The sequence below is a fragment of the Pongo pygmaeus genome, chromosome 10 (assembly GCF_028885625.2).
Source record: "Pongo pygmaeus isolate AG05252 chromosome 10, NHGRI_mPonPyg2-v2.0_pri, whole genome shotgun sequence".
NCBI lineage: Eukaryota > Metazoa > Chordata > Mammalia > Primates > Hominidae > Pongo > Pongo pygmaeus.
Window position 1 is genome coordinate 36,754,902 of NC_072383.2, and position 26,645 is coordinate 36,781,546.

Genomic DNA, 26,645 nt, shown 5'->3' on the forward strand with positions numbered 1-26,645 from the left:
CTTACCAAGCTATTATGTAAATGCTGGTTTTATTATCTCACTCTACTCAGAGGGCAACTGTCATCTCAGTTTTGTTATTTTTTCACCCCCAATACTTGGCAATGTGTATGCTCACTAAACATTTATTGAATAAATCAATTATCAAACTAATGAATTATTGAGCTATAATCCTGCAAAAAAGAAACACTGCAAGAGACTTGAAATTAAAATAGTCTTGAAGTCTCTTTCAGATCTTGGCATGGTACCTTCTTTCAGGGAAGGAGGCAAAATTACAAAGGAGTTGAGTTTTGTCCTTATAGGAAAATCTCTTCCTTAAAACTTTTTTCAAAAATTATTTTGCTATGAAACTTAGAACATATGCACATACATAAAAGAGGATAGAGAAATATACATACAGTTCAACATGTACGTAGAAGGTGAATGCTTAAGTTTAGGACCCAGGTCAAAAATTACAACATTGCTAGGATCCCAGAATAACCCTCCCAACCCTCCCAACTCATCTGCTGTGACACCTGCCAGTCACCAGCCACACCTTCTCTTCTCTAGAAAACAAGGTCACCACTATCTTAATGTTTACAGGAATTTTTTTTGTTTTGTTTCATCATCCATGCTCAAATTCCTAAATTACACAGTTGAACTTAATTGCTTTAAATAGTGAGTTTCCATGGTTCATCAAGATGAGGTTACTGTTTAAAATTCTCAAAGATATTTCACGTCTAGTAAGCAAAGAAAGGAATGCATATGGATTGCCAGATAACCAAAAACATGCCTTTTCTTCCATCACACAAAGATAAAACAAAGTTTTACAAACACTGGCCATTCTCTTGCAATTTGGAAAAAGAACAACACAGTAAAAATAATTTTGTAGCAACATGTTTATTTAAGCCCTAGCTAAGTTTTCATTTACAAGCAAATATTTTCAGGGGAAAAAAATCACATAAGACAATATTTTCAAATGTTATACCATCTACATAAAAATTAAACTTGCAGAATTTACAAATTAATATTCTGAGCAGACAGAAATATTATACATCCTTTTGCAAAATCCAGTCAACAACTTTTAAAAATTCATACAGGTACCACACAAGATAGTCTCTCTATACAATCTACCTATTTACATAGCTTTTCCCACCACAGATGATAATAGCTCTCATCATAGCTACCAAGGTTCGCAAACATAGTATATTTAAAATATATTTAGCAGCATATAAAAAATTAGATAAAAGGGAAGGAAATACTACTATTAAATAAAAACAAAATTAAATGGTCATAATAGAAACAACTCCATAGGAAAACAGATCAAAATATATTTCTGTTAGGACATCAACAATGTTTCCCATCACAGAATATATGCACAGCACTGGAAAAAAAAAAATTAACAGCATTTTAGTCCTGAGCACAGAATATAGTAGAGCTGCAAAACTTTGGTCAATACAAGTAAATGCCAAAATTTAACACAAACTGTCTACCCTTCTCTGTTAGTAGATTAAGATCAATTCCACCTTATGAAAATTCATCAATAATATTCTCATATCTTATTTTTGTCCATTACATTAAAAGAGCTTTGAAATTTGGGAACCCACTACAGACTGATATAAATACCTGACAAGCAAACCACAATTTGACTAACATTTTCAATATGTTTAAATACATAAATCACTTGAATAAACTATATGAATGAGTTAACGGTGGGCTGCATCGTATTCCAGGTGTGTTTTCTGACTGTCACAAAAGCAGATGTCTGGGTAATTCAAATAATTTGAAAGTGTGTTTTATAGATAGCCACAAAAATTCAGCCACAATAAAAGTGCGAATAAAGCAATATATCAATTGTAGGATATATATCTATTGGTTGATCTTAAAACTAAGCACACAGGATAGTACACAATTTTATTAGAATACCATTTATAGTCAGCAGTTGAATTCAGATATATTTTCCAGTTAATCTGATTCATATGTTTTGCCTAATAAGTGCAGGACAACATTTTCCATAAAGAATACAGAGTATTATCACAGCATTCAGTTTACAACTTATCTTCATTCATGTTTAATTACTGGCAATATCTTCCCCCAGATCTCCTGTGTCAGAGATCTGACCATCTTGCAAATTGCGAGCCTTCCAAATTCTCACAGTTCGATCACTACAAAAAAATAAACAAAACATGGATATATGAACAAGGGCAGAAAGATAAAGAAATAGCTCTTATAATTATTTATCATGGAAATATTTTCTACATAGGTCTTCAAGAAATCCAAGTACAAATATGCATTGTCTCATTTATATAGCAAACACATACCTTAATAATGATAACAGCTTATATTATCAAGGGCTTACCGTGAGCCAGGCATTGTTACCATGTGCCCTTTACATATGTTAACACACATTTAATTCCCTTTAACTACCATTAGCAATAGTTACTGCTATAATCCTCTTTTTATTGAAGAGCTAATTGAGGCCCAAATCACATGTAAGTGACACAGCTGAGATGTGAATCCAGGCAGTCTGGCTCCAGAGCCCTATCTCTTTAACACTGGGTCTGCACTCATTATTCCAAAAAACAGTATGTGATTTGACATAGTGTCAGAAGTCTTCAGGCAAAACAGCCTGCAGGTCACAGTGAGGCTTCTAGGAGGGGAGAAAGCTGGGGCAGGGTTTCTAGGGAGTTAGCGAATCTGGCAAAGTCATGAAGAATTATCTCTGGGTAAACTCAGCAAATAAGCCTACAGAAAAAGCAAGAGGCTATTGAGAAGTGAACTAATACTCCACCTAGCACAGAATGTAGAAGATTAAAAGCGATTCTGATGCCCTGTAAATATACACAGTTATTGTTCATTGAAATTGAAATTGTTTATAAAAAGGAAAGAAACAGTATTTCTGAGAAAACATATTTCTGTTGCCCTCGCAGGTGAATACTGGGGACCAGTCATTAGATAATCACATTTCTTAACATATCTCTCATGGTTAAAGAAATGTTTCTTTTTCCAATTTCATAAATAAGAGTTTCCATGGAATTTAATAGTTAAAATGCACTTCAGAGATTATGTATTCCATTCCAAGGGAAAAAAGGTTTAGTGGAGTGCCAGTGTAACACAGCAAAGGCTTTCTAGAACCCAGGCTTTCTAGATTTTAATCAGTTATCTTCTCACCATCCCACACAGCACACATACATTGATAACAGCAATGGAATATTTTCATTTATCCACCCATTCAAGCATTGCATTTATTCATTCAACTATTTACTCAACAAATGTTTACTGAGAACCTGCTACATGCCAAGCATGCTTGGGATATGCTTTTTTTTTTTTTTTTTTTGACAGAGTCTCGCTCTGTTGCCAGGCTGGAATGCAGTGGCACGGTCTCGGCTCCTCTGTGCAACCTCTGCCTCCCAGGTTCAAGAGATTCTCCTGCCTCAGCCTCCCGAGCAGCTGGGAAAACAGGTGCATGCCACTATGCCTAGCTAATTTTTATTGAGTTTTTAGTAGAGATGGGGTTTCACCATGTTGGCCAGTCTCGATCTCTTGAACTCGTGATCCACCTGCCTCGGCCTCCCAAAGTGCTGGGATAACAGGAGTGAGCCACTGCGCCCACCCTGGGATATGCTTTTTTTGTTTGTTAAAAAAAAAAAAAAAAAAAAAAGCATTCTAAGTGCTTGGGATACGCTTTTTTTTTTTTTTTTTTTTTTTTTTTTTTTTTTTAACAGAGTCTCACTCTGTGGCCCAGGCTGGAGTGCAGTGGCTTGATCTCGGCTCACTGCAAGCTCCGCCTCCTGGGTTCACGCCATTCTCCTGCCTCAGCCTCCTGAGTAGCTGGGACTACAGGCGCCTGCCACCATGGCTGGCTAATTTTTTTGTATTTTTAGTAGGGACAGGGTTTCACCGTGTTAGCCAGGATGGTCCTGATCTCCTGACCTCGTGACCCGCCTGCCTCGGCCTCCCAAAGTGCTGGGATTACAAGCGTGAGCCACCATGCCTGGCCAGGATATGCTGTTTTAAAAAAACAAAAATAAAATTTAAAAGCTCAAATCTTTTGCCTTTGTAGATCATATATTCTAGCAAAAGGAGACAGACAATAAACCATCATAAATGATTAAACTATAGAGTATATTAGAAGGTGACTAGTGCCACAGGGGTGAAAAGAAAGGAGAGCACAACCAAGGGGACCCAGAGTGCTAGGTGATAGGACAGATTAGAATTTTAAATAAAATGGCCAGGATACTCTTACTGAGGAAGAAAGACTTGCAGGATAAGGACATTTGAGAGAAAAACATTCCAGGCCAAAAGAGCAGCTAGGGCAAATGCCCTCAGGCAGGAGTGGCTTTGGAATGTTCAAGGACCAGCAAAGAGGTTACTGGGGTTGCAAGAAAAGGACAAGCCAGAGGGTACCAGATGATAAGGCAAGGGCGATAACAGATGTTCAGAGGGCAAGATCAAGTATGGACTCAACTCTAAGTGAAATGGAGGACCACTGTAGGGTTTTGAATAGAGAAGGAATATCATCTAACTTATACTTTTAAAGGATTATTCTAGATTTTGTGTTGAGTGTAGACTACATATAAGCAAAGGACTTTGTTTAGAAGTCTATTATAGTAATCCAAGAGTTGACAGTGATTAAGTCTGGTGAAGAAGTAGACGATGTGGTAAGAAGTGGTTAGATTCTAGATATAATTTAAAGGTAGAACTAACAGGACTTGATGATGGATTAGATATGGAGTACAAAAGAAGAGGAGGAATGAAAGGTTCTGTCCCGAGCACAGAAATGTCAAGGAAGCCATCAACTGTGATGGAGAAGGTTGTAGAATGAGCAGGTTTCTTGAAAAGATCAGGAGCTCAATTTTGGATGTGTTAAGTTTGAGATGATTAAATTTCCAGTACTAGCCATGACAGAGTAACTCACACCAGGTTAACCCCCCTATTGTAAACAAAGAGAAAACTTGACAAAATTTATGGAGCAGCTGTTTTCAGACACTAGGCAACAGGCAGTGTGAGGCTGTGATCCTGGAGAAAAGGGAAACAAAGAAGATGAACTGTGTGATAGCCCCAGCTATCTGCCTGGAAGCATTTTCCACACCACAGCAAAGGGAGAGGGAACCCAAGCAGAGAATCACAGGAGTGCTTAGTTGAAGAGACAGAAAACAAAATCCAGAAAGTAGAGAAGAGGAGAGATCTATGCAGAGAAAAGAACTCTACAAATCTACATAGGGTCCCCTAAAGTCTTTGACTGAATGTTAAGTTGTACATGAGTAGAGTGCAACTATAAGGTCAGACAGCAAACAGCTACCAGGGAGCTATGTATTGAAAACCTCCCAGAGTTCATACAGGGCTATGAGATGTTCAATTTCTGACCGGTATAGTAGAGAGATACCACTGAACACCTGGGACATTCAGTAGAACTGCAGGAAGAGTTAAACTTTCGTAGGAGAGCCAACTAACCCTAGAGTAATGGCTACTCTAGACCTACCTAACAAAGGTTAAAAACAAGTGTTAAAAACATAAAACTGAACCACAAGTAATCCAATTGCCTGATAAACAAAGCCTGATATTCTTTAAATGAATAAAAAGTACAACAAAATTGAGATACTCAAAATATTACAATGTCTAACATTTAATAAAATATTACTTGACATGAAAAGCAGCAGAAGAAAATGAGACCAGTAATTGTGAGAAAAATCAATGATATCAGATCCAGAAATGACAGGTATGAGGAAATTATCTATGTAAGTTATAAAGTGCCTCAGTTTTCCTACTTGTAAAATAGAGATTATAATAATAATACTTAACTTCTAGAGTTATTCTAAGGACTAAATGAGTTAATGTCTGCAAAGCACTTAGAACAATGCCTCGCACATAGTAAGCACTATATAAATATTTATTAAATAAATAAGTAGAACTAATTTTTTAAAATTCCTTCTGATTTTCTTGGTTATTTTCCTGTGATTTTGAAAATATGTTGTAGATATATTTGCATGTGATATACACTGAGTAAGCTGAGAAAAAGTTTAGCTCTTCATCTGCACAGCGGAAAGAAACTATCAATAGAGTAAACAGACAACCTACAGAATGGGAGAAAATATTTGCAAACTATGAATCTGACAAAGGTCTAATATCCAGCATCTTAGGAACTTAAATTTATAAGGAAAAAAACAAACAACCCATTTAAAAGTGGAAAAAGGTCATGAACAGACACTTTTCTAAGGAAGACATACATGCTGCTAACTAGAATATGAAAAAAAGCTCAACATTATTAGAGAAATGCAAATCAAAACCACAATGAAATACCATCTCACACCAGTCAAAATGGCTACTATTAAAAAGTCAAAAATAACAGATGTCAACAAGGTTGTGGAAAAAGGGAACACTTATACACTGTTTAGTGGGAGTGTAAATCAGTTCAACCATTGTGGAAAGCAGTGTGGCAATTCCTCAAAGAGCTAAAAACAGAACTACCATTTGACTCAGCAATCTCATTACTGGGTGTATAGCAGAGGAATATAAATCATTCTACCATAAAGACAAATGCACACAAATGTTCATAACAGCACTATTCACAATAGCAAAGACATGGAATCAACCTAAATGCCCATCAATGACAGATTGGATAAAGAAAATGTGGTACATATACATCATGGAATACTATGCAGCCATAAAAATAAATGAGATCATGTATTTTGTGGGAACATGGATGGAGCTGAGACTATTATCTTTAGCAAACAAATGCAGAAACAGAGAACCAAATATCACATGTTCTCACTTATAAATGGGAGCTAAATGATGAGAACTCATAGACACAAAAAAGGGAACAACAGACACTGGGGCCTATTTGAGGGTGGAGGGTGGAGGGTGGGAGGAAGGAGAAGAGCAGAAAAAAGTAACTATTGGGTACTGGGCTTAGTACATGGGTGATGAAATAATCTGAACAACAAACACTGGTGACACAAGTTTACCCATATAAAAAACCAGCACATGTACCACTGAACCTAAAATAAAAGTAAAAAAAAAAAAAAAAAAAAAGTTTAGCTCTTCAAAACTGAGACCATATACTGGAAGGTAAGTAAGTACAATTACATTACATGTCAATCCCCAGGCCTCACTGATACATAATAGTAAGTCTTGTATTGGGTGTCCCACAGCCAATGTGGGATATATCCAGTAGATTTTCAAGGACACAAGTTTCCAAGGAAGTAAGCAAAAGTGGTGACTTTTCAGAAAGTAATGCATCTTGGAAATAGCATCAATGAAGCATCAAAGGTAAGCACCTTAGAAAAACAAAATAAATCGGCTCTGATGCAACTTAAAGATGAAAGTAAATCTAAATGAAAGGAGAAATTCAATGGAAACCGCACAAATAAAAATAAATGACACAGAAATAAAGTAAAGGCTTCAAAATAAAATCAGGGTGTTCATGCATTTGAGATACACTGAATAAAGGCAGTGCTCAAATTAAATAGATATAAATGATACACAAACAAAATTGGGCGGTGTTTTAGATAGATATTCATAAGAAATTACATTTTATTTGAATGAGACCTACACTTCACATTATATAATACGTACACTTTCCTTTTCAAAGTACATATATATATGTACTATATATAATGTCATTTATATATAAAAACTGTCATTTTACGGTCACAACATCTTTCTACCTCCTTCATGTATCTTAAATGTCACTTTCTCCATGAGGCCTTCACTGACCACCCTATTTTGTAACCCTGCCCTAGGAAAATCCCATCCCCTTTCTCTCTTTTCTTTTTCACCATTGCACTTGTCACCATCTAATACATTCTACTTAATGTGTTTTCCATTTCTTCTCATAAGAATATAGACTGGGTTTGGAATCTGTTTTGCTCACTGCTCTATTCCCAGGAGCCTGGAACAATTCCCAGCACTTAGAAGATTCACTGTGAATGAACAAATGAGTCAATCAATCCAGCCATCCACAAGTGGGAGGAAGCAGATGTTATTACTATGTACTTATACTTTAAAGGGAGGAGGAAGCACAGAGAGTTTTTAAATAATTTGTTCCAAATATGAAGAATGGCAAATTTATTGCCTTTCTGAAAATAAAAATCATTAGAAATTAGTCATTATTTTCTAAAAGTCAAAATCATCAAGGAAACATGTGACAGCACACTTCCTAAAATAAGCAGAGTGCTATACAGGAGTAACAGTATTGTCATGTAACCTGGGGTGCCTAAATTCAGTGCCCACATGTACATCAGAAAATATAAAAAAGACATCTTAAAACAGACATTAGAACGATTATAAGAAGGATTTTGTATATTTAATGTTTCTAGATATTTACAACATATTAATTAAATCTGAACAGAAGCAACCAATATAGAGAAAAATCATATAAGAAAACTTACTCAGCTGCAGTAAAAATGTGGGTGGAATTAACACATATGGCATTGATAGGACTATCATGACCCTTCATCTCTCCAACTGGCATAAAAGTATCCATGTTCCAGACTTTCAAAATGCCCCCTCTGCAGCCACTGAGCAAAACTGGGTGGTCTGGCACCACTCCCAGGGCACAGACCCAATCCTTATGTGCATTTGGAACTTGCTAAAAGAAAAAAAGTGAAATCAGCAGCTTAAGGAGGGCTTCCAAACTGACATTTTCACATGAAAATAAACTGAAAAACATTTTATTGCCAAAACTTAATATTTGGAATTGCCTGGAGAAAGTTTATTTTCTATGCAATCACTCTTAGTGATTTAAAGAAATAAATGGATAATTTGCTTCCCAACTTGCCTCACTAATTTTCATCATTGTTATCAGCATTTAAGGGCTATAATCTACAGAAGGTAAAAGACCCTGAAAGTATATAGAACTTTCGAGCATCACATCCTCTTCATGGGCAGTAAATATCTTACCTTTCTCCAAAATGTATTAAATAAAGCAAGTTTGAAAACTGCAGCCTGGTATGTGGACTATAAGGACTGGCTCATAATACCACCAGTTTAAACTTTCAAGAGAATATAGAGGCCTGAAGATTTCTGCAGAAGACCAGAGATAATCTATATATTTCATGATGAGTAAACAGTAATTACAAGATCAGACTATATGACTATACTTCATGCATAAGCGTATGCACAATATAAAATTATAATCATGAACGTATGTTTATTTTTAAAAAGCTTTTGAATGCAACACTGTATATGCATCTATTGCCAAGTTTTTTCTATTAATATTTATGTTTCTTGTTTGTTTGGTTTTCATCTGCTGATTATAAGCAGGAAAGTGGAAGCAACTACGACATATAAATACCCACACATATATATAAGGAAAAACTTGAAATTGAAAAGAATTTCATCTGTTAACTAATTTCTTTTCCAGGGAATTAGGAAAAGGCAGCAATATTTGAATTTACTGATACATCACTTCAACCCAACTATCATTTTGTAGGAAATGAGAGAACCACCACTCTTAGCTGCATGAAAATGCTCTTATAGATAAGGAATTATTTATATTACTCTTGACTTTAGCTAAACTTGGAACTCTTTGGAATAGGTGTACATAAAACAAAAGCAAAACAAAATGAGAAACTGCAACTGCACTACTCCAGGCTGATTTTATTTAATAAACACATGCATGGAGCAACCCTAGATCTTTCAACTCTTATCAGCATCTCTTCTTCTCTTATCTAGTGGGTATTATTCAATGTTGACTGTTTCCCTTCTCCCAGTGAAGAACTCTGGGGAGGATGAAACATTCTTTAAGAAAAAGGCCTGATTAATATTATCTGTAAATGATAAAAATCTACATAGAAGCTCTTCAAGTTCTTCTACATGCTACAGGATTGTGTTGAAATGCCCACTCTATACCATGAAAAGGTTCTGCATTACCTGAAGAAGGTCTTTTTGAGTTAAGTCCCATTTCTTGATTCCATTATCTCTAGACCCACTAAATAGGTTATCCCCTTGAATGGTTAGTGCTTCTATGCCATCATAATGAGGGGGTTCAAAATTGTGGGTGGGACTCACAGTCCCAAGAGCTCCTTCTGTAACATCAAACATCTAAAAAGGTAGAAACAAAGCAGTTATCCTATTTAACTTGCAAATAAACACCAATATTTGTACAGTCCTAGAAACACATACACATGTATGTTAATCAGACATGACTTGTTTTGTTACCTATTGTTTCTGGTTTGTTAAATGTTTTCTTTTTATTTATTTTATTTATTATTTTGAGATGAGGTCTCACTATGTTTCCCAGGCTGCAGTGCAGTGCTTATTCACAGGTGCAATCATACTGCACAGCTGCCTTAACTGCAGGCTCAAGCGATCCTCTTACCTCAACCTCCCGAGTAGCTGGGATTACAGGCATGCATCATGGCACCAGCTCTTAATTATTGTTTTGTTTTGTTATTTGTTGATATGTATGTTTTACTAAGTTAATTAAATTAACCTGGCATGATTGACAACTGAAGATAAACCTGTGCCCTTTTTTTCACACTACTTTTGCTTGCATGTTACACGCTTTGTGTCTGTAGGCTTTTAAGAAAGGAAACCAGATTTTTTTCATGTATAAGTACACAAATGATATGTTCAATAATAAAAATATTACATATCAATCCAGTTGAAATTCAAATAAACAATATGGTTATTATTTAATGACTATTAGGTAACTCTGCAGTCCCAGAGGTCATCTCCAATTCCCCAAAGCTGCTGTTCAAAACCTTTTCACTTTCCTCAGTTGCACTCATCTCTCTTAGCCCATAACCTTGTGCTTTCCTGAAAAGGCTAGTGTCATAAAAAATACACCTTTTAGACACTCTCCTCCATTCTAAAAGTTTCTTTTTATCTTCAAACTTCTTCTTACCCTTCCCTTCTTTATCAGAGGCTAAAGTATACTTACCTATTTTCAATGTTCACATCTATGATCTAACTCCTCCTACCACCTTCATCAATTGCCACCACTTCAGTTTTCTCCTCACTCATTCCCTCTCCACTAAGTCCAATTCCTAAGTACATAAATACATTCATGTCTCTAGGATATAAAATCCTCTTTTCTTAACCATTCTAATTTCAAGTCATTAACCCATCTCTCATTTCTTAATCAAAGTTTCTAGAGTGAGTATTTACATTCTTCCTACCTCTCTTTCTTACCTTCTTCCTGTTGATTCTCACAGATATTCCCCAAGGCTGAGTTCCCAGTCAACTTCTCTCCACCTTGGCCACATCATCAACTCTTAACTCTTTGAACATCTGGTTCTCTTTGAATGGCTCCCCAAACCTACATCTCTAGTCACAACTTATTTTAAACTCTAGACTTGAATTTCTAATGGCCTTCTGGCCATGTGAATGTCCTTTATTAGTATTTCATTTAACATTTAAATTTAACATTTTTAGAATCAAACTACGCATCTTTCCTAACCTTACCTGTTAATTTCATAAAATTCTGAAGATCATAATATTTTCAGGATAAAAGATCATGACAATAAGACTCATGTATGAGTTGGAAGACTGAGTTAAAAGAGCTTTAAAATGGTTTCCAACCTTTCTTCTATGAAAAGTGAGACTGCATGATTGAATAATAAGACAACAAAACCACTAACTATGAATGAGGAAAAGATTAAAAAGAAAAAGCAAAGACTAGAAAGGAAAAAAGAAAATAAGAGAAAGAGGTCCTAGATAAATCTGAATACTTCAAAATTATCACTTAATAGACAAATATAATTCAGAAAGTCTCTTATACATACTTTGATGTAATGATCCTTGGAGCCAGTGATGATTAGATCTTGTCCATTGGAAATCCGATCCACAGTAAGGCACATAACAGGGCCTAGGTGTCCTGTTAACTTTCCTGTAGACTGAAACCTTTAAAAATAAAGAAAAATAGTTTTGTTTAAAATTATTTCTTAGTATGATGGGACTAAGCCAAAACATAAACAATCTACGTTCTTTCATAAAATAATTCACTAACTTTTTTTTTTCTTTTTATATGTTTAGAGATGGGATCTTGGGCCAGGTGCGGTGGCTAATGCCTGTAATCCCAGCACTTTGGGAGGCCGAGGTGGACGTATCACCTGAGGCCAGGAGTTTGAGACCAGCATGGCCAACATGGTGAAACCCCGTCTCTACTAAAAATACAAAAATTAGCCGGATGTGGTGGTGGGTCCTGTACTCCCAGCTACTCAGGAGGCTGAGGCAGGAGAATCGCTTGAACCTGGGAGTGGGAGGCTGCAGCGGGCCGAGATCGAGCCACCGCACTCCGGCCTGGGCAACAGAGTGAGAATCCAACTCAAGGAAAAAAAAAAAAAAAACAGAGATGGGGTTCCATTATGTTGCCAGGCTGAAGTGCGGTGGCTATTCACAGGCATGATCATGGCACACTGCAGTCTCAATCTCCTGGCCTTAAGCAATCTTCCCACCTCAACTTCCCCAGTAGCTGGGACTTACAGGTGTGCATCACCAGCTTTTTTCATTTTAGCTCCACATCTACGAAACTCTGTTCAAGTTAGTCAAAACTAATATAATCTATGATGCAAACGGGAGAGTCATAAATAAGTTATTCCAAAGCTGACTAATGTCATTTAGGTAAGCAAAAAAGCAGCAGAAGTGCAAAAAATGATTAATTTTAACTCCAACCTAAATTCACCTAAACATTAATCTGCTAAATGTCTGAATATGTGATAGGCATAGGACTGATTAGGTCCAATCTGAATTTCAAATAAAATGACGATATCACTGATGTAATTACAAAATCAGTAACAATACTGAGAAAGTAAAATTATTTTATTACACACACATTTTCACAAATGCACATAAGTGCAAGTACATCATATATACAATATATGCACATATATACATACATATATCTATGTACACACATATCTGTGTGGATGTGTACATCAGACAATAAGTGGTCCATTTCATCAATTATTATAAAGACATGAAAATGACCAGCTATGCGGCTGGTAGAAAACTGTGTGATGTCAGTTGTCAGAGAGTAACAATGAACCATCGTTTCACAGTCCTACCTCAAATCAAGCTGCTGGAATAAAGACATGTGTCTAGCTTCTAAGATATTACAGTTTCTTGAAAACTATTCTCTTAGTTCCTTTGTTAAGATCTACACTTAATTAGTAGTATCTTGCTGAAATCAACCAGGTTTCCAAGAGTCAAACTTATCAGCAAATGAAAAAGTGCAAAAGATTTTCAAAAGCTGGTATCTTTTCTGCCTTGTGTCATGATTTTGACTATTTCTTCTATGGTGCTCTTACTATGAGTCAGATTAAATATCTTCAAGAATAAACCAAGTCCTCACCTCTTTTCTCATTTTCTTAAAAAAGTACTGTTTTTAATTGTCTACATTTTATTTATAATACAGTAGTTAGGACCCTGATTTTTCTCTTATCTATTTATCTATAAATTATGCTTATTATACTTTGCCAGTCATACTTTAACATGCTTTAAATGTTATAAATTATAACACTAGTTTTTCTCAATGTTTTTCAAAAAAACATCCATTTGATTTACCACTGGCAAATCCCTTCTGGATGAGAGGTACCCCATATTACCTGAATTGGAAATGTTACTAAGAATCCTGTAATAGCCTGTTTAATGGCCTTTATTCTCCATTATAAGATGAGCTCTAAGAAGGTAGATCTAGGTTGGGCACAGTGGCTCCTGCCTATAATCTGAGCACTTTGGGAGGCTTAGGTGGCAAGGGCATTTGAGCCCAGGAGTTCAAGACCAGCAACATTTGTCTTGCTCTGTCTTTATTCCTAGTACTCACCACACTGTTGGTGCAATGCCTGACATATTTGGGTTGAATAAATATTTGTTAACTAATAAGTGAATGTTTCCTTGCCGCCAAAATTTTAAGAACTAGAAAACAAGCTAACATAAACACTCAACTAAAGGAAAAGAGTTCACACTTCATAGGAAATAAAAATTGAATGAAAGATGTAATGCCTTAAATTTTAATTTATCATTTTTTTCTTTTTAACTATTTTATCTTCTTAATACTTCATAGTTTACATATATTTTATTTTATATTCACAAAAATACTGTGAGGACTTTATGCCCAAAGTTGTTAAATTAATTTTATAAATGAAAAAACTTAAGATATAAGATGTTTAAATGATGTTGCAAGAAATAACTCTATCAAGAGTGCTGGTGAAACTAGGATGAGAATCTTGGCCTCTTCCTAGTAAACAACATGACTTCTAGGCAAATATTAAGAAATTGTACTCTTTCAATTTTATTTTTCCCCCATATACTTATTTTCCCCAGCAACGGAGATTAAAAAAAAGAGAAAATTATCAGTTTATTAATAAGGACACAAGACACATTTAGAGGTACTATGCTGAATAAAAAAGCCTATGATTTTACATTAACTTCTAGGGTCATAAAAATTGGATTTCACATGCACTAATGTTATTAATGTCTGAAGTTGTATTTGCCATAGGCAAGAGGTATGTTTTCTTAAAAATATCTACCTTTTAAGATCCCACATCCTGACAGCATTTCCAGAAGCAGCATAGAGGAAGGTGCCAGTTGGGTTTAGGGCAATTTGATTGATCTGGTTCTCTCCAGAAGGAATAGCTACTGTTCGACTGGTACTTGCAGAACAAGCATCTCCAAGAGTAACTTGACCTGAAGACCTTAAGAGATACAAACAAAGCAAAAAAGTCACATTTCTGGACTTGGGTTTGGCTTAGAATTCCTTGAATTCCCAGGAAACTGGCTGTAGGCAACAACAAGAACAGTGTCCTTTTGTCACTATATGTATACTACCTAGCACAGCACCTAACACAGAGTTGGTGCATATAAATAATTATTTGGTAAGTGAAGAGATGAATAAATAAAATAAGATTATGGATGAATAAAATAAGATTACATGGTTTAAAACTCTTACTTGGTATACTAGTAATTCCAGGCCCTAAGTTAGAAACGGCTAAAATATCTTGCAGAGAAGATTAGATTTTTTTTAATGTTAAACATAAAAAAATCAACAAATGGCTGGGTGTAGTGGCTCATGCCTGTAATCCCAGCACTTTGGAGGCCAAGGTGGGTGGACCACCTGAGGTCAGGAGTTTGAGTACAGCCTGGCCAACATGGTGAAGTCCCGTCTCTACTAAAAATACTAAAATACTACTAAAAATACAAAAATTAGCTGGGGGTGGTGGTGCGTGCCTGTAATCCCAGCTACTCAGGAGGCTGAGGCAGGAGAATCACTTGAACCTGGGAGGTGGGGGTGGCAGTGAGCCGAGATTGCACCACTGTACTCCGCCCTGGAAGACAGAGCAAGACTCCGTCTCAAAAAAAAAAAAAAAAAAAAAAAAATCAACAAATGATACATTGCCACAAAAGTAATTTATTTTCCTACAGCTTCCAGAAGCACCACCCTACTCCACCCAAGGGCCAGGCTTTACCAGCACTCTTTTGTGTATAAGAATTGCCTTTCTGGATTAAAGACAATGGAGACCTTTTGAATTATTTGCAGTTTTCATTTACTTTAACCCAATCATAGATGGAGTATCTAAGGCCTTAAACATAACGTATGCCTATTTCTTCAGATAAATTCTAGGTGAAATTTTTTTTTAATTTTGAAACATTTTCTTAGCTAACTTCAAAAATATTAAGCCATAATCAATCTTTTCAAATTTAACTTCAGTGATTCAATTGAATTGGTAAATTCTAACATAAGATATATTATATCTTAATATATGATATAATAGTATTATTTTTCTACAAGAGTTTCAAGACTTGTATTCAGTACAAAGAATAATAAAGTAGTTCTCAAATTACAAAACGGCACTTAAAAATAGTCTCTACTGTCTCTACAAATCAGTAAAAATGAACCTTTCTTATGCTCCCTTCTCTCATTTAAATGATTACCGAGTTTACATCAATTTTGATTATTAAAATAATTATCAATATCACAGCAAAAAGAATCACTTGTTCTACACTTTCAAAGACAAATACAATAACGAGCACAGAAAAAACAAATTCATCCTCAAATTATCCAACATAACCTGCAGTTATGAAATTTGTACTCACACCAAAGCAGTCTCAGTCCTTAAAAAACACTCTCAGCTTTTCAATCTCTGTTAATTAAAAGTTATAAGTACTTCTTCACTGCCTACCATGGTGATTTCAGCCATTTCCCAAGGAATGGTAGTTATTTGAAGCAAGTAATATAAAACATTGAACTCTATCAAGTAAGAAATAGTATGAAAATGTAATACCTTATATTTGGGAGGGATAAAATATGAAACGTATACTTAGTCACCGATCAAATACGGCTTATCCCTTTCTGTTTAATACCAGGTTCTTATATTTCATTTGTCAAATTTTCCCCCCTCTTATTTTATCTGTGCTTTTCTTTGTGAACACTTTAATATCCTCTGGGAAGTGGACAGGTATACAAAAATTAAAATGCATTTATAGTCCTCTCTTTTCTTATATTTTGTAAAAAAACAAAAAAAGAAGAGCTATTCCTCCTTTATGCTATATGTCTTCAAGTTACTTACGTTAGTGTTCGAATGCACTTTGCTGAATCTCTGATATCCCACACCTTAATATAAGATGTTGATACAGTGAAGACCAAACTGGTATAATTACAGTATTTTACAGACACGACATTGTTGGGATGACCCCCCAGTGACATTATTTCCTGCCCAGTCACCAGATTCCATACTTTACAAGTACGATCTAAAACAAACATATAAAAAAAAGAAAACACTGTTAATATGAACTACTTTAGGTTCTCTTAACAATAAAAATTATTTAAATAATTTATCTTCTATGGGAAGGAAATGAAAATAGTAATTAACACACAACAAAGATCCTAACTTCATCCTTGACCCTCTGCAACAGGCTCAAAGACAAGGTATATGTAAAGGATCAGATAAAAGTCTGGGATGTCTGGTGTATGTATCATGTGGTATTGTCTGGTGTACGTATCATGTGGTATTGAAAAAATATTTATGAAAAATTCTGAAATGGTCAAAAGAGTCTTGCTTCAAATTGCCGCTGAATTTAGAATGGCAGTCTCAGATCAGCCTCTTCAAAACATTCTTCTCTGATCATATTCCTACCTCCTCACAACATTCTCTACACTAGTAAATATACACACATTTTTCCCCCCAAGGGTCAATGATTGATAAATTATATTTTTATTTTTGACCCAAAAACATAATCACAGAACTATTCTTTTTCTTTTTCTGATATGTTAAATATCTAATTATACTGGAGAGAAACATTTAATTTGAATCATTAGAAAAATACAGTATTTTCAAAGAACATATGTTTTTTTAATTGGGGAATTTCTTTACTTTTATTCTCAATTCATAAGTTCTAGCCGGGATCTTATACTTCCCTCATAGACAATGAACAATAAATATTTGCTGATTAAAGTGAATCTTGGACTATCCCTAAATGCTAAAAACTTTCACTAGCTCCCTGAATTCCTGTACATGCTTGCTTTTCACCTTTCTAGCCTCAATGACCAGCACTTCTCTTATACATATTCCATTTTTCAACTCAAGTAGAATTAGTTTCCAAACATGCCCTACTTTTATCTTCATGTCTCTGCTTATGTTATTCTGTAATCTTGATTATTCATTCCTACCTGTAAATATCCAAACCATCCTATAAGGTACATCCTAAATGACTCCTTGTCAAAGCCTTCCTTGTTCCTCACAGCTGGGCATAATTCCTCCCTTTTCCAGAATCCCAAAACTCTTAGTCTATAACTCTTCAAAGCATTTATAGCTGGTTTCCAGTTACTTGCAATTGTACCAAAGGGGTTAAGAGTGCAGGATTGGAGAAGGGTATACCTAGGTTTCTAATCCTGGTTCTTCTGCTTACTAGCTAAATTTACCTGAGAAAAGTATTTATTCACTTGAATCCTGAGTTTCTTTGTTTACAAAATGAGGATGCAACACGTATCTCATTGAGATTGTTGTGAGAATTAGGTGAGATATATTAGTATACTGCCTAGCATAGCCCCGATATGTAGTAAGTGTTGCAGAAATAGTGGTTGCTATGCATCTTATTCTCTTTCCCATATTGTATATTTAAATAGCCTTTTATAGATTTTTATATAACCTGCGTTTCAAAATTCAGGACCCTACATGCAGTACATGCCCAAATACTGTAGAGAGATGTATTCTGCCACCATTGTATTCACAAAACATCAACAGAGGTTTTACTTGCTGCTCAACTGTGCAATAATTTTATATATTTTAGATTCAGGGGTTTAATCAGATTATCCGATTCTTTCCGGTCTTAAATAGTTTGACAGTTTTCTAGAGCATGTTAAAAATGTAATTTTTTTTAAAAAAAAAAAAAGCTATTAAATATCTGCATTAGATAACTACTAGCACCTTTTGATCCAGTGAAGAGGAGATCATCAGTAGAATCCACACAGAGCACAGCTTTTGTATGCCCTTCAGCTATGTGAATACACTGAAGTGGAAAAGCTCTGATTCCTTTTGAAGCAGGAAATGGGTTGATTATGCCCCTAAGGTGGGGAAAAAACAAACAAACCAAGACTCACTTCAATATCATGAGACTATATCATGAGACTAGTTTTGTTTTTTGTTTCCCTAACTTTAAGAAGTCTTTATAAGTAATAAAATCCAGACTGCTCTCTTTTAAGCAAAAGGACAAAGTGTGAAATAATAATAGTGATGGAGTATATCAACTAATCAGCCATCTGCTAACAGCTGCATTCTGCAAAGAGCAAAGACTATAATACATCTAGATTTTCTTATTAATAATTTCATCTCTCCAAGGTTTAATGAAGCCACAATGGGAATTATTTGAGTGTACTGAATTCTGACAAATAAGGAAGAAGCAGAAATGACAAATAACAGGAAGACATAATTCTATGTCAAGCTGGGGTGTAAAGCAACATGCTGGAGAAAGTGTAACATATATGCCACCTAAAATACTAAGAAAGAAGATTTCAAACAAAAATTGGAGATAGGAATAATTGAATGAACAGAAATTCTAAAGGGACAAGGGATAATTGCTTAAAAAGATCAAAAACTTAAAGAACTGACAATCTCAAAGAAAATTTTAAAAGAAGGAGAATTTAAAATAACAGTGAATGGATAAAGAAAATGTACATACACACAATGGAGTACTATTTAGCCATAAAAAAAGAAAGAGACCCTATCATTTGCAACAACATAGATAGAACTGGAGATCATTATGTTAAGTAAAATAAGAAAGGCACAGAAAGAGAAACATTGGATATTCTCACTTATTTATGGGATCTAAAAATCAAACAATTGAATTCATGGACATAGAGAGTAGAAGGACGGTTACCAGAGGCTGGGTAGGGTAGTGGGGGTTGGGAGAGGTGGGGATGTTTAATGGGTACAAAAATAATAGAAAGAATAAAGTAAGACCTACTATTTGATAGCCCAACAGGGTGACTATAGTTGATAATAATTGTACATTTTAAAACTACTAAAAGAGTATAATTGGATTGTTTGTAACACAAAGGATAATTGCTTGAGGGGATGGCTACCCCACTCTCCATGAAATGATTATTGTGCATTGCATGCCTGTATCCAAACATCTCATGTATCCATAAATATATATCTACTATGTACCTGCAAAAATTTAAAATAAAAAAATTAAAAACAGTGAAGCTCTTTAGGGAGCTTTCTCATAAATTTGATATTTTTGTAGTTTCTGCTTTATGGCACTGGGCTATGTACTATGGAAATATAAAGATTATCAAAACATTGTCCCTCTCCCAGAAGAGTTTAATATAGAGTCTGAATTAAAATAATGGTGTTGGGGAGGCTAAAGATGATAATGAATTAAGACATGACAAACAGTCAAATGTACCTTCGCTCAAAGCATTATATGCTTCAAATTATGTTGAATTATGTCCATTATGTAAGACAAATGGCATATTAGGACAAATATAGGGATAAAGGAAAACTGTTTTGTTTCCATCTTCTTAATGAAAGAGAATAATCTTCGAGATGCAAGAGGGCAGAAATGATTAAGAAACGTGAGCCCAAGATAAGTTAGAGCTGACAATGGAGATTTATTCAATAAATTCAAGTATTTCTGTTTTTAAATCATTATATCATAGGGTTTTGAAAGTATATGCCATTGTGTAGGCAAAATCCTTGTCAGTACTCTAAGAAATCACAAAGATCAAAAAAAGGGACAAAACATGTAGACCTGATCTTCCAAAAAGCAGGAAAAATGTGGAATTCAGAAACTCAACTTCCTGTTGAGTCTCAAAGAGGAATACATTAAGCAAATCATTATCCACTTAAAAATAAATGTTCACCAACAAAAGATAACATGGGCTCATCATCTCATGGGGAAAGTTTTTTGTAGGGTTAATAGATACCAATTTAAGGGAATGTCATATTCACAATATATGTTGACTCTAATAAAGCCCATACAATAAGGCTTTTAAATGATATCCTTGTGGACAATGTGAATAAGTATGGAACTGTTAGAGTAAATTATTTCCACAGGTAGTTGAAGAGTCACACCTAACGAGTCAAGGTCACTGCTGATCTGGAAGATCTTTAGTATCTAGTCAATCTTTACCTAGCCCTAGGGAGAAGTGGCATGCTTATTAAATGGATATATTAAAGAACTGGACATTATATTGCCTGAAAAAAATCACTGAAACAAAATTCATTTATTTTATATGCCTACTCACTATCAATGATTTGTTTAATAGAAATAAATATTTCAGGAGAAAGACAGCGAAAGACTTACTGCATTCTATGTAGGCCATATATGGAATGAGGTGTAGTTTTAGATGTCCCATTTTAAGAAGAACATTGAAAAATTGGAGCTTTTACAAAACAGTAGAAGCAGAATGAAGGATCTGTAGACTATATTACATAAGGAACAGATGATGAAACTATTGAGCTGATAAAAGAACATTTACCGGAGAGAGGATACAACAGCATAATTTAAAAGGGCTGAATATTTGAAGAGCTGTCATATATAAACAAAAAGATATTTAAAATTAATTCTGGTAAGGGAAAAAAGGGCCGATGAAGACTAATGAATGGAAATTTAAAGGAGGTAAATTTAGAGTTGGGGAGAAAAAAACATTTATTTTTAGGGTCTGGTTATAATGATCACAAAAGCAACAGGAGTTTCTTATCCCTATAAATGATATAAGGAATTATTATCTCTGGATATATAATTATGAAATCTGATGCCATGATTTGCATACGTGTGTCAATTTGAGATTACTGAAACTAATGCTCAGTAATTTGTAATCTAACGATTTAACCAGATTAAAATTGAAATTGGAGCAAAACCCACTCAAAAGTCTGAATCTGCCATTTGGAAATTTTGATGCCTTAAGGTTCATAGATATGAACTGAAGCCATCGAATTTACACATATTGCTTCAAATATTGAAAAGGTATGATTCTAAAGAATAGTAGGTTGCTACTGTTAATTCTCAAACAGAAAATATATATGTATATATAGGTCAAAAAGCTGATTGTAAGAAAACAATTCATGTTAACAGCCTAAGAGTTATTTTCAATGTGCATTTAATAACAAATCTTCTTAAGAAAAAAGCTAAACAGTACCCTCAGATGTAATACTGTGTCTCCAAAGGTTTCTTTCCTTCAGATTACAAACTTTATCCTAAGAATCTATTAAATGTTTCCCTGATGATGTAATATTCAACACAATTCTGTCATGTCAAAGGTTATAGTATCATAAAATACTCCGTAAATATTTGCCCCAGTGACTTATGTATGGCACAGTTATTTCCAGGAGATCAGGATGCCTTTTTGTCATTCTTATGTATTTTTATGTCATTGGTTATTCAGTCTTTTGAGAAAAAAAAATCTCAATATTAAACATAGTGTTTTATTAGATACTTTAAAATGTTCTTAAATATTCAGAATATTAGGATTAATATTTTATATAAACTACCAAAGATAATAGAAACTTACAGATATTAGAAACATACAGCCATGGTATTTCTCTATTTGAATTAATCTATTCACATTTTGAAATATAAAATCAACTTTAAACGAGTTTAAGGTTAAATATGGCAAATTTGTACAACAGACTTGATCTGAAGGAGGAAAAAAAAATAAACACTTATTTTTGTTCCATGCAAACCTGTAAGGCCTTTTGATACTGGAAATGAAATTAATTTCCTCTCCCTTCCCCTGCCTACCTTCTGGAGGATCTGCTGATGATCAGCAAAATGGCCATAAAACAAGGAAAACAAGTGCAAAGAGGGAGGACATAAAATGATAATGGTGAAAGGGAATGACACAGAGAGAAAGAGAAAGAGAAGTTAAGGACCCCCAGAAAAATCCATAAAATGAAAAAAAATAACAGTTATTTTTAAAGCTGCACCTATTCTTAAAAATATTCATTTTAAAAAATGCTTCTTTAGTGTTTATTTCTTATTCTTTTTAATTTTTGGTATAATAGTATCCTTTTTTCTCTAGCATATTTTTATTTTTAATCATATAATCTTTTTACTTAAAATTGCTAAACCAACAAGAAAAAAATACCTTATCTACCTCACATACTTTGAGGCTTTAGAAATACCTAATTGTTGAGAATAAGAAATCTTCTCGACATCAATATTCATAAAACTTGGTTTCTTTTAAAGAAAAGATTCAGATTACAGACAGAAAACAGGTATCACAATTTTTAAACTATTATACAAAAAAAAACCACTACTTTATCTAAAAGGCATGACCACAAAAATGTATTAAAATTATCATGTTTAGAAATATTAGTGCATTTATATGATTTACAACAAGTGATGCATGCAACAAAAATGAGACTTGCTTAGAATTTCTAGGAAGGCACTTTAGAACATCAATGAAATTCCAGCATGTAGGAAAGGCAGGAAAGAAAGTACCTGTGTACCTCCGAGAGAGAGGAGTCACTTTCATCAGACCTATAGTGAAAGAGTTAGAATTATGAGAGAAAGAATACAGATGTCAACAGGTAAGGACACTGACTTTGGACTCAAAATCAACAGCATGAATAACAGATATATAGCAAACATTTCCTTCATAGTGCCCTGCTTTTCTACTTGCACTGGATATTAGCATGTTTAAAGTATAGCTAAGTCACGTAAAAAGTTTGATATTTATGTCTTCTAGCAAGACTTTGGGGGCTAAAATTTTCTAATACTGATATACAAAATCTATCCTCACTTCTAAAATTTAGGCCTTGGAGAAGAACAGTATCAAGTACATGAGATATAGCACCTCAAGGTTTGCTCCATTTCATTTGACTAGTCCTGGAAAAATTTTCCCATTTCAATAACTGTTGATCAATTTTATTCACCTTGATAATTATTACTTTAGATATAGACTCTAATGTTGAAGTTACACAAATAGATTGTGTTTTCACATAGAAAGCAAGTCACTCAAAATTTAATAACTTTTGGCTTTAAACTTACCTCAAAAACACTGAGTTCTTTTGACTAGGGAGCATCTTAGTAACAGCTGGGGTACTTTAGTGGGCTTTTAAAATAGACAAGTGATTCCTGTTAGCCCTACCTTGAGGCCTCCAAGACTGCAGTGAGTCTGGTTATTATGAAAATCTATTTAGATTGTACAACAGGCTTGCGGAGAATGAGGATATGGTGAGTGTTGGCATAGAATGTAACCAGAAACAATGTGTGGGATCTGCGTCTTGCTAGTGGCATATGGTAGCTTCAAAAAGGAGCCCCAGAGAAAGTAATGTAAAGGGGTAGGCAAGTTTTTGAAAGTGTAGAGCAGTCAGTTATTCTACATTTTAGTTTATAGAGATGACAACAGATTCAAATTATTGGTAGCTCATAAAGTATTTCAGTAAAAATATAGAACTGTGATTAGGTTGTCAAGATTATCAAAAGATTGACAGAAAATGTTCTGACTGTGAAGGCAAGGTAGACACAAATTTAGCAACTCTTCATATACCTAGTGAAACTTGACTTCCCAGAAGTATTCCTAATGTTCAACTTTTCTCAGTCAATGACAGAAATAGTTTGACAATGTTAAAGAGTATTCTGTTTAATTGCACATGAAAATATTTACTTACCTATATCAATTTAAAGAACATATCTTCTACTAATTAAACCACATTAAAATCTAATGAAGGATCCATAAATAAAAGAATTATCCATAAATTAAGTGTATTTATAATTCTTTAAAAATTATGGTATGATTCTCTAAGTTTATAGAGCCATTTAAAATGATCTAAACATGCCAGACAGACAGATCTTAAATGGCATCCTATAAATTTTAGAGATTATTGATATATACAGGATGGCAATAGCAGAAAACAATCATTATCATTCCAAGTCCAAGCAGACAAGTCAGAGTTAATAAATACCTTATGGCAGTATTGTTAGTATGGCATTCTTGCAAGAGAGATTCTGGCTCAATGTGTGGATACTTTGTCATTTCAAATTTGATGACATTTACATTTTCCACATCCCTCCAACTTCTCCACCCCTGCAACCCACTCCCAGTCCTACTCTCTCCATCCGTAAAGGTGATTTTTTATTCCAAGAACACAATTATTGAAATTTTGTGGTGAACTTTTCTAGAACAATCAGATGACAATAACGTGTTGCACATGTAACAATGGTCTTTGTAAACTGTTATATCCCCCAGAAGTAAAGTAATTTGCCTCTTTCCAACTCAGGCTATCTAAATTAGAGGCTTTTGTGGGCTCACAGAAGCTGAAGAATCTCCAAAAATTTAAACATCAAGTGGTCTCAAAGATTTCTCAGTTCTAATTTACTTGTAAAAGAAAAGGCAAGACAAGTGCTGAAGGCATAGCAATACAAATCTACAACAGGGAATAATGTTCAGCAGGAAAATAATTTTCTCTAATTTTGGCTGCATGGTTCCTTTCCCATTGGAAAGATGCATAAAATATGGCAAGAGTTCACAAGTCAGGCTCCATCTCCTACACAGAGATGACTACATGTTTTCTACAGACTGTATTGACAGGTTCAGAATATTATATAAATAATTGGGGCTCTTTTCCATAATGACTTACTTATCCTGCTGAACTGATGTGTTTCCCTGAGAAACAGTAAGACGATTAAAAACATTCAGTTCATTACGGGGCCGGCTTGGTGGGGAAGAAGGAGGTGAAAGACTAGCCTCTGAAGTTCCAGAATCTGAGCTACAAGAAAAAAAGAACATTAAGTAGGTGGCTTTAATTGGTTATGATTTGTTAGAAAAGTTGTAAGAAACATGCTCTTTAAAAAAAAAAAAAGCTTTTTATTAGAGAACTCCTTCTTTCCTTTCTTCCTTTTTTGTAAGATAAAATGCATTCTGAACAATTTTTAAAATTTCCTTTCACTGGATTTTGTTACATTGGCCACAAGATGGCACTAAAGAGAAGATTCTGTCTGCTGAAATCAGAAGTCAGTATAAAAATAAAGCAAGCCACATTTAAAATTATACAATTTTAGAATCAAGAGAAAGTTGCTCACTTTACAGATGAGGAAAGAGACCCAGAGAGCTTACGAGAAGTTTGCTTATTCAGTTGACTCATTCATCTATTTTTAAATCATTTATGTGCTCCATCCCCATTTCCCAATTATTCTCGAGAGATTTAATTCAGTAGAAACAGGCCAACTACATCTTTAAGTACAGGAAGCAAGGGTGATAAGAAGGATAATTTCGGCTGGGCACGGTGGCTCACGCCTGTAATCACAGCACTTTGGGAGGCCGAGGCGGGTGGATCATGACGTCAGGAGATCGAGAGCATCCTGGCTAACATGGTGAAACCCCGTCTCTACTAAAAATACGAAAAAATTAGCCAAGGGTGGTGGCGGGCGCCGGTAGTCCCAGCTACTTGGGAGGCTGAGGCAGGAGAATGGCGTGACCCCGGGAGGCGGAGTTTGCAGTGAGCCGAGATAGCGCCACTGCACTCCAGCCTGGGCGACAGAGCAAGACTCCGTCTCAAAAAAAAAAAAAAAAAAAGGATAATTTCTATGACATTCAAGTCAGCTAAACCCGTGGTCAAAAAAGAGAACGTGCATCTTGGCACAGGGTAGGGGATGGTATAGAATTGTCCATTTAGGCACGGAAAATAAATGAACACTTCTTTTTAAATATATTCACATTTATTTTTATGTCAAAGAAATTAAAGTAATTCACTTCACTAATATTTAAATGTAAATTTGCATAAATGCTTTCAAGGACATGTCTGAGATCTGCTTGTCACACGCAGAACAGGTAAACTGAGGGAGGGGTGGCAGGGTAACAGTGGTTCTAATCCAATCAACTTCTGCATGCTGTCACGTTGCAATTTGTAAATGCCCAGTTAAGTGGACAATCAGATTATATTATGTACTGCTAAGTAAACTAACCCTCATAAAACACACAGAAGAAACATTGAGGATAATACCAACAATGTAAACAAGAGAGAGCAACAAGAAAATGGCACAATAACACACCCTATGATTAATATTAGTTTTTCTGTCAGCCACTCTAAAGAGGTACGGTCAAGATCAGTTTTAGCTGACATGACAATGATGGTCAAAATTAATTCTAAATTTTCCTATTAATAGAAGACTATCTGAAATACAGACTTAATAAAGCTTACCTCAAGTATATATTAACTCTTAAAATGATATACACAAATAACTGGCAAGTAAGTAAGTGGACATGATCAGGGACAAGTGCT

At 34.8% G+C, this 26,645-nt stretch overlaps 1 protein-coding gene across 14 annotated transcripts in view; it reads right to left on the reverse strand.

Annotated features, from left to right (window-relative positions):
* Positions 1–857: 857 nt before the first annotated feature.
* Positions 858–26,645, reverse strand: part of KIF21A (kinesin family member 21A) — a 155,074-nt gene continuing 129,286 nt past the window's right edge. For 5 of the 14 annotated variants that reach the window (XM_054442707.2, XM_054442705.2, XM_054442711.2 and 2 more), the window contains 10 exons: positions 25,005–25,133; positions 22,864–22,902; positions 22,162–22,176; positions 18,345–18,481; positions 16,488–16,668; positions 14,451–14,615; positions 11,706–11,823; positions 9,850–10,020; positions 8,367–8,566; positions 858–2,141 (listed from right to left, as the gene is read on the reverse strand). In XM_054442707.2, coding sequence (XP_054298682.1) covers positions 2,048–2,141; positions 8,367–8,566; positions 9,850–10,020; positions 11,706–11,823; positions 14,451–14,615; positions 16,488–16,668; positions 18,345–18,481; positions 22,162–22,176; positions 22,864–22,902; positions 25,005–25,133 — 1,249 coding nt within the window. In that variant the 3' untranslated portion in view covers positions 858–2,047. The remainder of the gene's footprint in view (positions 2,142–8,366; positions 8,567–9,849; positions 10,021–11,705; positions 11,824–14,450; positions 14,616–16,487; positions 16,669–18,344; positions 18,482–22,161; positions 22,177–22,863; positions 22,903–25,004; positions 25,134–26,645) is intronic. The other 9 variants (XM_054442712.2, XM_054442710.2, XM_054442713.2 and 6 more) reach the window with 5 other exon arrangements.